At 44.2% G+C, this 14,951-nt stretch overlaps 1 protein-coding gene across 2 annotated transcripts; it reads left to right on the top strand.

The window, feature by feature from the left end:
- The first annotated feature begins 281 nt into the window (after window positions 1-281).
- On the top strand, window positions 282-6,877 carry LOC126491625 (CD209 antigen-like protein C). 2 transcript variants are annotated; one of them, XM_050127425.1, is made up of 7 exons: window positions 282-422; window positions 524-610; window positions 1,583-1,698; window positions 2,223-2,328; window positions 2,941-3,092; window positions 3,801-3,910; window positions 6,320-6,877. In XM_050127425.1, exons 1-7 carry the CDS (start codon window positions 377-379, stop codon window positions 6,468-6,470), a joined length of 768 nt encoding a protein of 255 aa, XP_049983382.1. In that variant the 5' UTR covers window positions 282-376; the 3' UTR covers window positions 6,471-6,877. The 2 variants fall into 2 exon arrangements, with proteins under 2 accessions (XP_049983382.1, XP_049983383.1); XM_050127426.1 differs by having other exon boundaries at window positions 283-422; window positions 1,583-1,672; window positions 2,242-2,328.
- The last annotated feature ends 8,074 nt before the right edge of the window (window positions 6,878-14,951 follow it).

The raw sequence follows: 14,951 nt of genomic DNA, 5'->3' as shown, positions 1-14,951 counted from the left end.
GACAACCCGTCACCAAGACTCAGGGTGTTCTAGGTTGAGTTAAGTTCACAGTCAATCAATACAAACCCCCTCTCCCAAGTCAACACAAATGGACTGGAAGTGATGGCATCTTCAAAACGAGACAGCATGTCACCAGATCAGAGAGGACCATTTTTCTAAGAACGGTCGAGCTGCTGCATGCCCTTCCATTCCAGAAATGGTAGTTACATGGAATGGTGTGTCAGAGGTTCGGCCACCTCCCTCTAGCATCTTCCTGTCTCACAGTTCCTTGTTTCACTTCCTGACTCGGAATAGATTCAAGGAGTGAGTAACAGTGCGTGGTAAATAGATGTTATTGTCCCCGTCCGTCGCCAGCACAGTAGAACATCAGTGAAACATGAATGACTCCGAGGACGGGAGGGTGCAGCAGCTATGCTCCCACGGTAAGAATGGTCCTAGATTCTGGGGACTTAGAGAGGGGTCTTGGTGGAGCCACCTCGAGTCTCAGTTTGCCAAGGATGTGACTGATGCTCTGTCCACTCAGATGAGGAACACCTGATAACCAGCGGCACCAGATACTCCATCAAAGGCTTCAGATTCGAACCACCCTATGTCCTCAAAAGAGCTGCAGGTAAAAGGAGAAGGGAAAAGACAGGTTTCTTCAGCCATCTGTGTCCTGGGGAGGGGGAGAATGGAAGTCTGGATCTCTGAGACTGAGAAAAGAGGAAGATGGAGACTGGACCTCTGGGTACTGTGGAGGTAGGGGCTAAGGACTGGACTCCTGGTTTCTATAGGGTGGAGGCTGAGGATGGCACTCGAGTTTTAGGGAAAGGAAGACTGTGTGTGCTGTGGAGTTGGAGGCTGAAAACTCTACTTCTCAGTCCAATGGAGGAGAAACTCACAACTGGATCCTGAGGATGTGGAACCTGAGGGCTGGACTTCTGGGGTCCTGTAGAAGCAGAGGCTAGAACTAGATTCCTCCCTTCTACCAAGCAAAGATTGTGTCTTCTGCAAGTGGAAGCTGATTTTTTTAGAGTCCCGTGTCTTTGGGTGGCCATCTGGGAGACTGAACTCCTGGGTCCGAGGCAGACAAAGGCTCAAATGCGCCCTGAAATGTTCAAGGATGCAAACCTGGGTTCTTAAATGCTGGTGTCGTTGAGTCTGAAGGGACTGAACTATATTCTGAAGAAATTTGTCCTCCTGGGTCTTTGAAAGATAGAACATGTGACTCTGTACTCTGGGACTCTGGGGATAATGACAGATGAAAACCGAGAGTGGTGAGGGTGGGTCTGGGCGTTGAACTCCTGGGCATGCTGGGCATTCTTCAGAGACAGTGGAGAGGAATGAAAGTTCTGGGATTCTAGAGAGATAGGCACAGGTTTTTAGAATCTTGAGTCCTGGAAAGAAGGAAAATGAGGACTGGACTATTCAATTATGGAATGGTTGAGTTAGAAAAGAATCTTGTATCTTAGGGAAGTGAAAGCTGAAACACAGGTACAATGGATCCTGGGGTGGTGGAAGCCATAGTCCTGGGAAGAGGACCCTGGTGTCATGGCGAGTCAGGGCCACTGCTGTGATGGAACTCCCACCTTCTCTCCTGCAGGGCACCTGTGCCGTGGCCACGTCCCTGTTGTGCTGCAGCTGTTCTTCCTCACACTCTCTGCTGTTCTCCTTCTGGCTGTCCTCATCAAAGGTCAGGCAGGAATGGCGGATGGGGAGGTAGGGTAATGGTTAGGGACTTCTCAGAGCCCTTCTCCTCTCTAGAGTAGAAGAGGGTCTGGGCTCCACTTACCCTGGCCATTCAGTTTCCTCTGAATATCAGATTTCCTCATCCTCGAGAGGTATTAAACCAGCAGCTAGATAGCCTCCTGGTTAAAAGCACTTGTCAAAGAAACATGAGGACCAGAGAGTTTGGATCCCAGAACACATGTGAAGCAGGACATGGTAAGGCATGTTTCTGTAATCCTGGAAGCTGGTGGGCCAGCTAACCTGATTTACATGGTGGTGAACAAGAGACCCCGTATCAAACAAAGTGGAAGGTGAAGACTAACACCCAGAGTTGTCTATCCTCTGGCTCCTCAGGCGTGTGACAGCATGTCCACAGTCACAAATGCGCATGCACACCCACACCCACCTGCAATTTTAAAGAGAGGTATTAAACAAGATACTTTGTTGTTTGTTTGTTTAAATCTCCCTGGGGAATGAGTGCAGGCCATGACTTATAAAGTGTTTAATAATTGCAGACTCCTTTTCTTGTCACAGTCTCCAGTATTGCCAACACCCAGGGACAAGAACAGGCAAAGAAGGAGAAGGTTTACAAGGAGATGAGCCAACTGAAGCCTCAAATAAGTGAGTGACTGGAAGGCAAAAGGCCCTGGGCACTCAGAGGGTCTCCATGGTACATGGCTTGGCTTCAGCCACCACCCATTTCTGAGCCTCCACATCTTCTCATTTGATTCGATAACTTTATGTAAAGGAGATGATGAGGGGGTGGCAGTTTTGTTCAGCAGTTAAAACCACTTGCCATCAAACCTGATGACCTAAGTTTGGTTCCTGGGACTCCCAAGGTGGAAGGATAGAACTCACTCCCTGAAGTTGTCATCTACCTTCCACGTCCATGCCATAGCATGGGCATGACTACACACACACACACACACACCAGTTAATTTATTCACTGGTTGGTTGAAATTAGGGTCAATGGAAGTTAGTACTCAAAAAGAACAGTGAACATGGCTGAAATTCAGTTAGGTCTGTGCTGAGCTCGAAGTTCATACCTCTCCCAGGCTTGAGGGGAGACCAGGACTTCCAGGTTCTCTCGCGGTGAGGTATATTCTCAGAGAGTAGAGAGGAATGGTTGCCCAGGATGCTGTGTCTGAGGAGATCCTGCAGGGCTTGAAGGCTGGGTGGGCACGGAAATGGACATCCAAGCACATGCCCATCCTGACCAATCTCTCCCAACAGACCACCTGTGCCGCCCCTGTCGCTGGGACTGGACCCTCTTTCAAGGAAACTGTTACTACTTCTCCAAGTTCCAACAGAACTGGCATGACTCTGTCACCGCCTGCAGGGAAGTAGGAGCCCAACTAGTGGTTATCAAAAGTGATGAGGAGCAGGTATGTCTGGTGGGATCCAAATGGCTCTGGTGCATGTGTCTGACTGACCACAGGCATCTGGGGAGATACAAGTTTGCTAGTTTGAATTATGGGTGAGTGCTGCTTACTCCACTTGGGAAAGGAAGAGCAGAAAGAAAAATGTCCCAAGCACCATGTTTCATACACACAACCCACCACAACCACCAGCATCTTACAGTGTCTAAATATGAGTGGGTGCTTTGGGTAACACAAAATGCAAGTGGCTTCTGTTGGTACACTGGGAAGCGCTGAATGTCTTCCTTTACTGAACTTTAAAGGAAAGTCCAGTGTCTACCATTTGCCAACTCCCCTGTTGTAAATGTTGCCATACTGACCGAATTCATGTTACCAATGGGTCATCCCTCAATGCGGAGCTCAAAAGAGATCATATGCATGATCAGAAATGAAGAACTGGTACAAGCCGGCTTTAGCCCTTGTACCTAGTGGTGAGTTAACCCATCTGAGCATGCTCAGAACTCTTAAGACAGGCAAGCAGGCGATATTAGCATGTACCATGAAAGACAACTCAGAACAAACAGGATACAGAGGTGGGAGCCCTGAGACCTGTGGGACCCTGGAAAGATGAATACCAGACTGCAAGCAGAACTTCCTGCTTAGAGTTGGGGCAGGAAAACAATAGGGAGACTACACGGTAAGTAGCCTCTACCTGACTGCCTCTCTGCCCTCCAGAGCTTCCTGCAGCAGATGTCTAAAGAGAAAGGCTATGCCTGGATGGGTCTGTCAGACCTGAAGCATGAAAACATGTGGCACTGGTTGGATGGTTCACATTTGCTGTTCAGGCAAGTCTGGGAAGGAGGAGCAGCTTATAGCATCGGGTGGTGTGTGACTTACTTCTGTCCCTGTGATAAGGATGGCTTAAGAGGGAAAGGATTTTCCTGGCTCACAGATCCAGGGGACATATTCATGGTGGGTGTGGCATGCCAGTAGGAGTTGGAGGTGGCTGGTCATATGGCAATGGCAGTCAGGAAGCTGAGAGGAAACAAGTGGTCAGGCTGTAAGAGCTTGAGGCCCACGCCAGTGATCTGCTTCCCCCAGTGCCTGAAGGTTCTACAGCCTTCTCAGACAGTGCCAGCTGGGGGCTGGGTGTTCAAACACTGAGCCTGCGGGTGACATTTCACACTCAAACCACAATGGCACCAGCAAATGCTGGCTAGAGTTCTCCTTTGGATATGTCTCCATACCCTAGTCCTCTTGGCATAAAAGACATTATTCATGAAGGAAGAAACTCTTCATAATCATGTGCTGATAAGATGCCAAGTGCATCTTATCCACCAGCAGATATGGAGGAGGAGGAGGTCTGTCGTCTGCATGAGGCATTTAAATGAATATAATAACAGAAAATCTATGGGATAGTGTGTTCTTGTTGCTATAACTAAATGCCTGATAAAATGAACGTAAGGAATGATTGATTTGGCTCAGAGTTTGAGGATTCAGTTCACCATAATGGTGAAGGCATGCTAGCAGGAGCTTCGGGAAACTAGTTCTATAACATCCATAGTCAGAAACCGTGGGGGGGGGGATTTGAATGCCGGTTAAAAACAAACAAGTAAAACAAAACCAACCCCAGACTACTTTCTCCACTGTATGTACACACTTGTGTGGGGCGGGGGCACGGGCATATCTGTGGGGTTGTTGCACATGTGTGGGGAGGCACTGAAGTCTTATTCTGGTACCCATGGGAATGAATAACTAAAGCTCTATACCAGGCTTAGGACTGGCCAGTGTGACGTGTCCATGGGTTCAGGGATGTAGATACTGTCCCTCGATTTTGACCCTGAGTAGGCTATATAGGGGTTGAAAGTACAGAATCTTGAGGATAGAGATATTTAAGTCTGTGGAATTTGAGTTGGTTGGTTATATTTGAAGAAAAAACCTTCAGTAAAACAACCCCCTTCAAACATGAAAGATTACAAGGATCATGGGCCAAGGTCAAAGTACATGGGGCCTCATTGATCCAGAACAGGTCACATCTGCTGTAATACACGTGGGGCAGAAGTAAAAGCATCCCATTCCAATGACAGAAACATGTTGAGGGGCGGGAGATGGATGAGTTGATAAATTGCTTGCTGTGTGTTCTGGTTTCGTTTCTGTTGCTCTGATAAAACACACCGACTAAAAGCAAGTTAGCGGAGAAATGGTTTAGTTCACCTTTTATAATCTGAGGTTCCAGTCTGTCACTGGGGGAAGCTGAGGCAGTTGGTGACATCACATCCACAATCGAGATGAAAAAGAAATGAAAGTGTACATGTTCATGTGCATGCTGGATTTCTCCACTCTTACACAGTTCAGGGCCCCCTGCCTAGGTAGTGGTGCTGCTCACAGTGGGCTGGGTCTTCCCACATCTCTTAATATTATTTAGAAAATCCTCCACAGACACTTCCACAGACCAGTCAGTCCAATATAGACAATCCTTAAGACTGTCTTTGTAGGTGACTCTAAGTTGTGTCAAGTTGACAGTGATAACTGACCATCATATGATACAAGCATGAGGACCTGAGTTCTATCCTCTGAAACCACATAAGAAAGCCAAGTGTTTTGGCATGGGCTTGTCATCTCAGCACTGGAAAGGCAGAAACAGTAGATCCCTGGTGCTCATTAAACAGACAGTTTAGCTGAATTAGTACATTCTAGGCCAGTGAGAGACCATGCCTCTAAAATCAAGGTGGAAAGTGATTAAAGATGCCTGGGGTTGACTTATGGCCTCTGCATATACAACCATAAATGTGTACATGTTTCTGCATATAAATACACACACACACACACAAAGCACACACACAGGAGAGGTGAGGAGGGGGAAACATAGTTGATGAAGAGAAGGTGGGACTAATTCTCATACTTTTAAATGTTGGCCAAGGAAATTTATGAAGGAATAGCATTTAATTGGGATCCATGGCTCCAGGGGATTAGAGTTCCTGAGCATCATGTCAGGGAGCATGACAGCAGGAAAGCAGGCATGGTGCTGGAGAAGCAGCCAGTACTCCACACCTCAAGCCATAAGCACAAGACAGAGAAAGCTAACTAGGAAAGTTGTGGACTTTTAAAACTGCAAAGCCCACCCCCAGTGACACTCCCTCCTCCAACATGGCCACATCTAATCCTTGCCCGACAGTTCCACCTACTGGAGACCAAGCATTCAAATATGTGAGCCGTGGGAGCCATTCTCATTCAAACCTCAATTGGTTTTGCAGTTTCATGAAATATTGGAACAAAGGAGAGCCCAACAATGCAGGAGAAGAAGACTGTGCAGAATTCAGAGATGACGGCTGGAATGATGCTCCATGTGCAGTGGAGAAATACTGGATCTGCAAGAAGTCTGCTATGTCCTGCACCAAAAACTGATGTCTCATCTGTCTGTAGCACCTGTTGCCAAAATGACCCTGTGGGGTGACTGAACTTAACCCACAAACCCCACAATGTATGCCAGTTCCTTCCCCTGTGAACACGAAGGACTTAACTGCAGCTGTTTCCTCGTTTGTCCTCCCCTGCCTCCCCTGTGTGCCCCCCCTCTGTGTGTGTGTGTGTGTGTGTGTGTGTGTGTTCACACCAAAGGTCACCTTTGTCCTCCATCTTGGTTTTTTTTTTTTTTTTTGAGACAGGGTCTCATTTTTACCTTGAGACCACCATGAGGGTATGTTTTGGAAGTAAGGGGAGTCTGATTGTTATGGGAGTGGAGAGGTACAGACATGCTCTCTGTTCTGGTCAAGTTCCAGCAATAATAGACTACAACATGGAATTGCAAGCTAAATAAACCCTTCCTCTTCTAAACAATTTTGTTGGAGTAGTTTATCACAGCAACAGGAAACTTAATTAAGAACAAGAATCTCTCACTGACTCTGGAGTTTGTCACGTAGGCTGTGTAAACTGCATAAGGCTGGCCAGGGCCACAGCCACCCTCCATCTCCGGGTTTGGGATCACAAGCATGAACTACCATGCCTAGGTTTTTTCATGAGCTCTGAGGATTGAACTTGGCTCCTTATGCTCACTTGGCAAACACTTTACCAGCTAAGCAGTCTCCCCAGCCTGAGGATTCGGGTCTTTACAGAATTCATGATGTGTAAGCATTTTCTCCCATCTGTGAGTTTCTTTTTATTCTTCTTCCTGATTTCAAGGAGAATACTGATTAATTTTTTTCAAATATGAATGAAGCTCACCATGGTTTCTGTGAGGGGGGTTGATACATGTGTGTGGACCTGTGTGTGTGTGTGAGTGCACATGCCCATGCACGTGCGTGTGGAGGCCAGCATCCCCCTCTATCATGGCCTGCTTTACTCCTTTGGAGCAAGGTCTCCTCTGACTAAACACAGAACACCTCCTTTTCATCTAGACTGGCAGCCAAGATGTCCAGCAATCCTCCTGTCTCCACTCCCATCCCAGCACTGGTATTAGATGGTCACACCCAGTTTCCTAGTTAATGTCAGGGTTACAAAAAGAGAAGGAGGAGATAAAGTTGAGAAAGTCCAGGAAGACTTGTGGAAGGGATAGGAATGTGGATATGACCTAAATATATTGCACATGTGTAAGAAATTACTGAAGAACAAACTGAAGCCTGGCTGTTTGTTCAGGATGTATGTGCATGGAGAAACACAGCATCTCACCTCAGTCAGGGCATTGAGCTTTGCTTCCTTGTCTATAAGTCACTCAGGAGCGTGGACTCCCAATAGAAAGTCGGGATAGGAACCGCACTGGGAGACGGGCTGCAGTGAGATGGCTCAGTGGGTAAAGAGCTTGCTTTGGAAGGCTGAAGGCCTGAATTTGATTCTTGGAACTCACATAAAGGTAGAAAGTGAGAACTAACTCCACAAAGCTGTCTTCTGACCTTTGAGTGCATGCTGTGGTGCCCTCGACACTCTAGAAACAATAGTAGTAGTGGTGGTGGCAATAAAGAATGGCAGTAGACCTACGGGTGTGTTTTCTTTCATATATCCCAGGTAAGGAAACAGTAATGACTCAAAGAAACAATTACACTTAAGTCTAGCTCAGTGAACCATGAGATTATTAGGGTGAGAGGCTCAAAGTTATCTTGACATTTTTCATTTAAATTAGCATACTAGGTATTAGAAATTTTCTAAGAGAGTATGGTTTTACTAGATACTTTCCAGGGAAACCACTGCTCTCTTCTGACCTCCATGGGCACCAGGAAGCTCTCCCTTAGCTAAATTCTATATTGTGTGATTTAATGTCTCCTAGGCAAATCTATTGGTAAATTCTTTATAACATCAATCACTTCGAGTTTCTTCTACATCATTCTCACCTGTTAGAGCTATTAAAAATTTGTGCCATAGGAAACTGAACACTCAGGGTCCTCCTGATTTATCCCCACACTGACTCCAAGATCAGAACCTTTTGTAGCTTCTTAGCCTCTCTCCAAGTGGCGATTAAACTAGGCCAAACAGCTCAGAATGCACGGTCTGAATGACCATCATAGTACAGTCAGAAGGAAAGGTCCTGCTAGAAACATTAACCAAACTTTTTAAACCCAGAAGTCATTCCAAAAATACCAGGAGCTCTCTAGGACTTCCCTTTCCTTTGGCTGTTTTACCATGTTTCTAACCATTACTGACTTATTAGCACAGTAACAGCCCTCTTCCTTTGAACCGGCACATAATCCTTGCTCCAGGGTTTCAAGGCTCTATTCAACTTCAAAAAATATATACCATCTACAAGAACCATCTATTATCTGGATTGGTATCCAGGCATAGCTTTTTAAAGGTTTCAGATAAATTATTTGGAAACATATTATTTTTAGATATATCAGAGTTAATAAAATTCTTCATATCAGAGTCCAATTCTTAGGAGCCATCACTGCTAGCCCTATAGGAAGCATTATGACAAACATTACCATGAGTCCAAAGGGAGGAAGAACTATCATGATCTGAAGTAGGAGCCTTCTTGTTCGTTTCCCAGCCACCCAGATTCCCAAAATAATCACACAGCAACTATATTATTTAAATCAGTGTTTGGCCTATTAGCTCTAGCATCTTATTGGCTAGCTCTTACATATTAATTTTATCTTTATTAATCTGTGTATTGCCACGAGACTGTGGCTTACTGGGTAAAGTTCCAGCAACTGTCTCCGGTGGGGCTACATGTCTTCTCCTTCACTCCACCTTCTTTCTCCTCACATTCAGTTTAGTTTTCCCTGCCTACCCTATTCTGCCCTGTGCAAGCCTAAGACCAATGGTATTCACAGCATACAGAGGGGAATTCCACATCAATGATCCCCACCTCCAAATGTCCCCTGCTGAACTCCTCAACCTTCTGTGGTGATTAGACCTGTTGGCATCCAGGTTTACAACTTGAGCAGGGTTGAAAAGCTGGTCCCTGTGTCTCTGGAAAGTGACTCATATAAGCTGGTTCAGGTGAACTTCTAACATCCAGGTCTCCTTGTAGAGAGGGAGGAAGGTTTTCTGATCTTGTCTACACAGCAGAAGACAAAGCAGAAGACTCTAGTAGTCTTATTTCCCATGTATACTTGACGTGTATGCATCTAAATTTTTACATATATATTCCTTTGATCAAACAATTTAACATTTTTAAATACCATGAGATACAATAACAATTAATTTGCCATTCGTTGAGAAAAATTTTCCCTAAAGGGCACCAGGTGTTAAGCAGTGTCTTTTCATTAGGACCTTTACCCAGCTTTCCCTCTGTTGCATAGGGGGATTCTTTTCCTTTTAAATACCAACCAGGATTCCTTCCTTCTTTTGGAAGGGGTTCCAGGTCTTAATTGGACCTTTGGTGTCAGAAACTCAGCCTTGGAGGGCAGAAGGAGCAGGTGAGAAAGTGAATTTACAGTCTAGTTTATCTGCCTCAATCCGGATCAATCAAACCAAAACAGGTGACTGATCTTCTCACAACAAATTCTTCCTAAACAGCCTGCACAGAGAGGTCTCCAGCACCTACAGAGTTCCCTGACACACAAGCCTCACAACCACAACCACTCGCATATTCGTTCATTTGAAGCTTACAACCCATTCCCTCCCTTCTATTGTCTTCCTACTGGCAACCCTGTCAGATTTCCTAGGCAGGCTCCCTGGTGGGCATCCAGCCCTACCCAACCTGTTGTCTGTACTAGAAGCCTTGGGGCTTGATCGGAGCCCTCTTCCAACCCATAGGATTGGATGGCTTGAGACCTGGAGGTCTCTGTAGTTTACCTTATCCTGCAGGTTCTCTGCCCAGTTTTTCCTTCTCTCTCCGACAGTGTCTGTACTGCTGATCAGCAGTTTGGAGAATTCAGAGTGCCCTGTAGAGGAAATCCTCTCTTCCCAGACTCCTGCTCCCCCACCAGCTGAGCAGGCTTCCCAGTTAGGATTACTTACCCTGCACACTTAGAGTTAATGAAGGAAGGATTCTTTAGTAGCATTTGTCCAGTCTGGCTAATGAGCAAAGGGCAGAAGACTCTTACTAACTTACATACACCTAAGACACGTGCATTCCACACACCCCATCATCCTTAAATGTCTATCAGGTCCTGGACCCAGTGTTTACCCTTTGAACAGATACAGTGTGAGAACCAAAGCCACAAGGCTAGTTATCATCTTCGCTAGGGTTGGAGAAGATGGATGTCATGTGATTTTACCACCATCTTGACTAAAGGTGCCCACATGGAGTGGGCCTACCAAAGAGGCAATAACAGGTCTCCAAGATACTTTGGATTAGGATAGATTTTTGTATAATAATTCCTGTCCTGTCCTGAAAACAAGGTTAATATATTAAAGCTGCACCTCCATGCTTTTATATTCAAGAATGTACCTTGTTGCTAGGTACCTTTAATACCAACACTGGGGAGGCAGAGGCAAGTGAATGGATCTCTGTGAGCTTGAGGCCAACCTGGTCTACAGAGTGAGTTTCAGGACAGGCTCCAAAGCTGCACAGAGAAATCCTGTCTTCAAAACAAAACAAACAAACAGAAAAGTACCTTGCTCTGGCAGCTAAACTTTATAATTTAAGAATCACCCAGGTGATAATGGTCTTAAAGATGTAAAGGGATCATGGGGAACAGCTGAGACATGCAAATGTATGGCAGGGCTTTAATTCCTAAAGAGAGCCAGTTACAGTGGGGGACCTCAGCAGTTTTGGAAATGCCAGAGCCATGTGAGAGTCAACAGAAGCATCAGCCACAGTGAAGTGGAGCAGGCTGAGATCTGGAAGGCAGGCTATGTTATGTTTGCTGTTCAGGGTTGGCCAAAAAGGTGATTCAAGCCCCTCAAGAAAACCAAAAAGATTGTGAATGAATCCCAGATAGTGAGCTTTTTGCACTGTTGGAGCTTGGTTTTTGCCTTATGTAGTTTGTGGTTATGCCCTGATTTCTCCCTATTGAAGTTAAAAAAGGGGGTACTTTATTTTATGATATTGCAGGAACACACAGTTGAGAGATTTTAAGCTTTTTTAAGAGAAAATTTTAAAACTTTATAGAAAATTTTAAAAACTGGATAGTTTTTAGAGAGAAGCTTTTAAAATACTTAAATTTATGAGACTATGTGACATTGTAAATTATAAAATATTTGTAGTATTAATATGTAAGCAAATATAAGCAAAAGGCTAAAAATGAAAATCACACCTATGAGCACCAAATACTAAACACCAGAAACTGGACTGTACTGAGGGGGATCCATCCGGAGGGGTAAGTGTGTGCCCGCCCGGCTGGCCAGATGCCCCAGAAACGGAGTACAGGCCCTCTCAAATTCCCTATATGTTTCTGGCCATTCAGCGGGGCATCTCCCAGGCTACTGGCTTTCTCTATTTATCCTATCCCAACTTGCCCCCAAGAATCCCTTTCCATCTGCGGGGTCCTAGGATCCACCAACTCAACCTGCTTTAGGGCTGAGGAGTCAGCAGTGAGTGCTCCTGCAGAAGGGGCTTCTTTGTTCAACATGAGCCTGCTCCTGCCAAGCCTGCCCTTTTGTCTGTGAGGTAGTTGGCCCAGCAAGTGGCCCTGCTCCTGGACTGAGGAGATCCACTCAGAGGGGTAAGTGTGTGCTCTCCCGGCCAGCCGGACACTCTGGGAACAGAATACAGGCCCCCCACAAATTCCCTAAATGAACACCCCGGGGAACAGAGTACAGGCCCCCCTAAATTCCCTATACATTTCTGGCCATCCAGTGGGATGTCTCCCTAGCTAATGGCTATCTATTTACCCCATCCCATCTTGCCCAGAAGCACTCCTTTCCATCTGCGAGGTCCTTAGCTATATCACCACAGCCTGCTTCAGGGTGGAGGGGATCTGAGAGCCAGCTCCAGTGCTGAGGGGACCTAAGAGAGGGCAGACCAAAAAAAATCCCAAGTACACAGTTAGTCGCAGCAAAGATTGGACCAAGACGCCACGACTCTCCTGGCTGCATTTGAAGGAAGAGATGGGCAGGCGCCAATGCAAGAATTCCTCAAACAACCTGAAAAGCAACATGGTAACAACATAATCCCGTGAACATGCAACAGGAAGACTTGAACACCCTAATTCAGAAGAAGTAGAAGAAATCGACTTTAAATATAACATTATGAAAAACATAGATACTCTTAAACAGGATGTGAGAAACTCCCTTAAAGAAATGGAAGAGAAGACAAAAAAAAGTTAGAAGAAATTAATAAATCCTTCAAAGATACCTAAGAAAACCAAGAAAAAGCAATCAAGTAGGTAAAGGAAGCAGTTCAAGACTTGAAGACTGAAATGGAGGTAATAAGGAAAACACAAATCGAGGGATGGCTGGGTATGGGAAATCTGGGTAAATGAAGAGGAACTACAGAGACAAGCATAACCAACAGAATACAAGACATGGAAGAAAGAATCTCAGATGCCAAAGATACTATAGAGGAAATAAACTCATTAATCAAAGAAAACATAAAATCCAACAAATTCTTAACATAAAACATCCAAAAATCTGGGACACCATGAAAAGACCAAACCAAAGAATAATAAGGGTACAAGAAGGAAAAGAACTCCAGCTCAAAGGCCCAGAAAATATATTCAACAAAATTATGGAATAAAACATCCCAAATCTAAAAAAGAATATTCCTGTGAAGGTACAAGAAGCATAAAGAACACTGAATAGACTGGATTAAAAAAAATACCCTCACCATATAATAATCAAAACACAAAACATACAGAATAAAGAAAGAATATTAAGAGCAGCAAAGGAAAAAGGTCAAGCAACATATAAAGGGAAACCTAACAGAATTATACCTGACTTCTCCATGGGAACCATGGAAGTCTTGGATAGATGTGCTGCAATCACTAAGAGACCATAGATACAAGCCCAGCAAAGCTTTCTTTCACCATCGATGGAGAAAACAAGATATTCCAGGACAAAAACAGATTTAAACAATACGTATCCACAAACCCAGGCTTACAGAAAGTACTAGAAGGAAAACCACAACCCAAGGAAGCCAACAACACCCATAATAACACAGACATCTGACATCCCTCCACCAGCACAACTAAAAGAAGAAACACTACCACCAAAAATAATAACCAGAGTCAACAACCACTGGTCATTAATATCACTTAATGTCAATGGACACAATTCACCTATACAAAAGGCACAAGTTAAGAGAATGGATACGAAAACAGGATCCGACGTTCTGCTATTTACCAGAAACACACCTTAACCTCAAAGATAGACACTACCTCAGAGTAAAGGGTTGGGAAAAGGTTTTCCAATCAAACAAACCTAAGAAACAAGAGGGTATGGCTATACTAATGTCTAACAAAATTGATTTTAAACTAAAATCAATCAGAAGACATGGAGATGGACACTTTATACTCATAACAGGAACAATTCATCAGGACGAACTCTCAATCATGAATATCTAGGCCCCTTATATAAAAGCAAACACATATGTAAAAGAAACATTACTAGAACTCAAATCACACATCAAACCTCACACACTAATAGTAGGAGATTTTAACAATCCTCTCTCACCAATGGACAGGTCAACCAGAGAGAAACTTAACAGAAAAATAAGAGAACTAACAGATGTAATGAATCAAATGGACTTACCAGACATCTATAGAGCATTCCACACAAATAGAAAAGCATATACATTCTTCTAAGCATCTCATGGAATCTTCTCAAAAATTGATCATATACTTGGTAACAAAGCAAATATCCACAGATACAAAAAAATTTTAGTAACCACCTGTGTCTTATCAGATCACCATGAAATAAAGTTAGAATTTAACAACAATTTTACCCCCAAAAAGCCTAGAAACTCATGGAAAATAAACAGCCAATTACTGAACCACCCCTGGGTCAAGGAATAAAGAAAGAGAGAAATTAAAGTCTTCTTTGAATTCAACAAAAATGAAGACACAACATAGCCAACCTATGGGACACTATGAAAGCAGTGCTAAGAGGAAAGTTCATAGCATTAGTGCCCACATAAAGAAAAGGGAGAAAGCTCACATTAGAGACTTAACAGCACACCTGAAAGCTCTAGAGAAAAAGAAGCAGAGTCACCCAGGAGGAGGAGAACACTGGAAATAATTAAACTGAGGGCTGAAATCAACAAAATAAAAACACAGAAAACATTCCAAAGAATCAATGAAACAAAGAGCTGGTTCTTTGAGAAAATCCACAAGATTGACAAAACCCATCCAAACTAATCAAAAGGCAGAGAGAGAACACAAAAAATTAACAAGATCAGAAATGAAAAGAGAGACATAACAATAGACACTGAGAAATTTAGAGAATCATTAGGACTTACTACAAAAGCCTGTATTCAACAATAATCAACTTTATATGGAAAAACAAAAAACCCAGGATAGCCAAAACAATCCTATACAATAAAAGTACTTCTGGAGGCATTACCATCCCTGACTT

The sequence above is a fragment of the Alexandromys fortis genome, unplaced genomic scaffold (genome assembly GCF_014885135.2).
Source record: "Alexandromys fortis isolate MF-2015 unplaced genomic scaffold, M_Fortis_MF-2015_v1.1 scaffold_271, whole genome shotgun sequence".
NCBI lineage: Eukaryota > Metazoa > Chordata > Mammalia > Rodentia > Cricetidae > Alexandromys > Alexandromys fortis.
This window is presented reverse-complemented; position numbering and strand designations above follow the sequence as displayed.

Coding starts and splice junctions, on each gene's coding strand:
- LOC126491625 (XM_050127425.1), top strand. CDS start 377: ATGAATGACTCCGAGGACGGGAGGGTGCAGCAGCTATGCTCCCACG. Junction 423..523: donor GCAGCAGCTATGCTCCCACG/GTAAGAATGGTC, acceptor CTGTCCACTCAG/ATGAGGAACACCTGATAACC. Junction 1,699..2,222: donor CAGGAATGGCGGATGGGGAG/GTAGGGTAATGG, acceptor TAATAATTGCAG/ACTCCTTTTCTTGTCACAGT.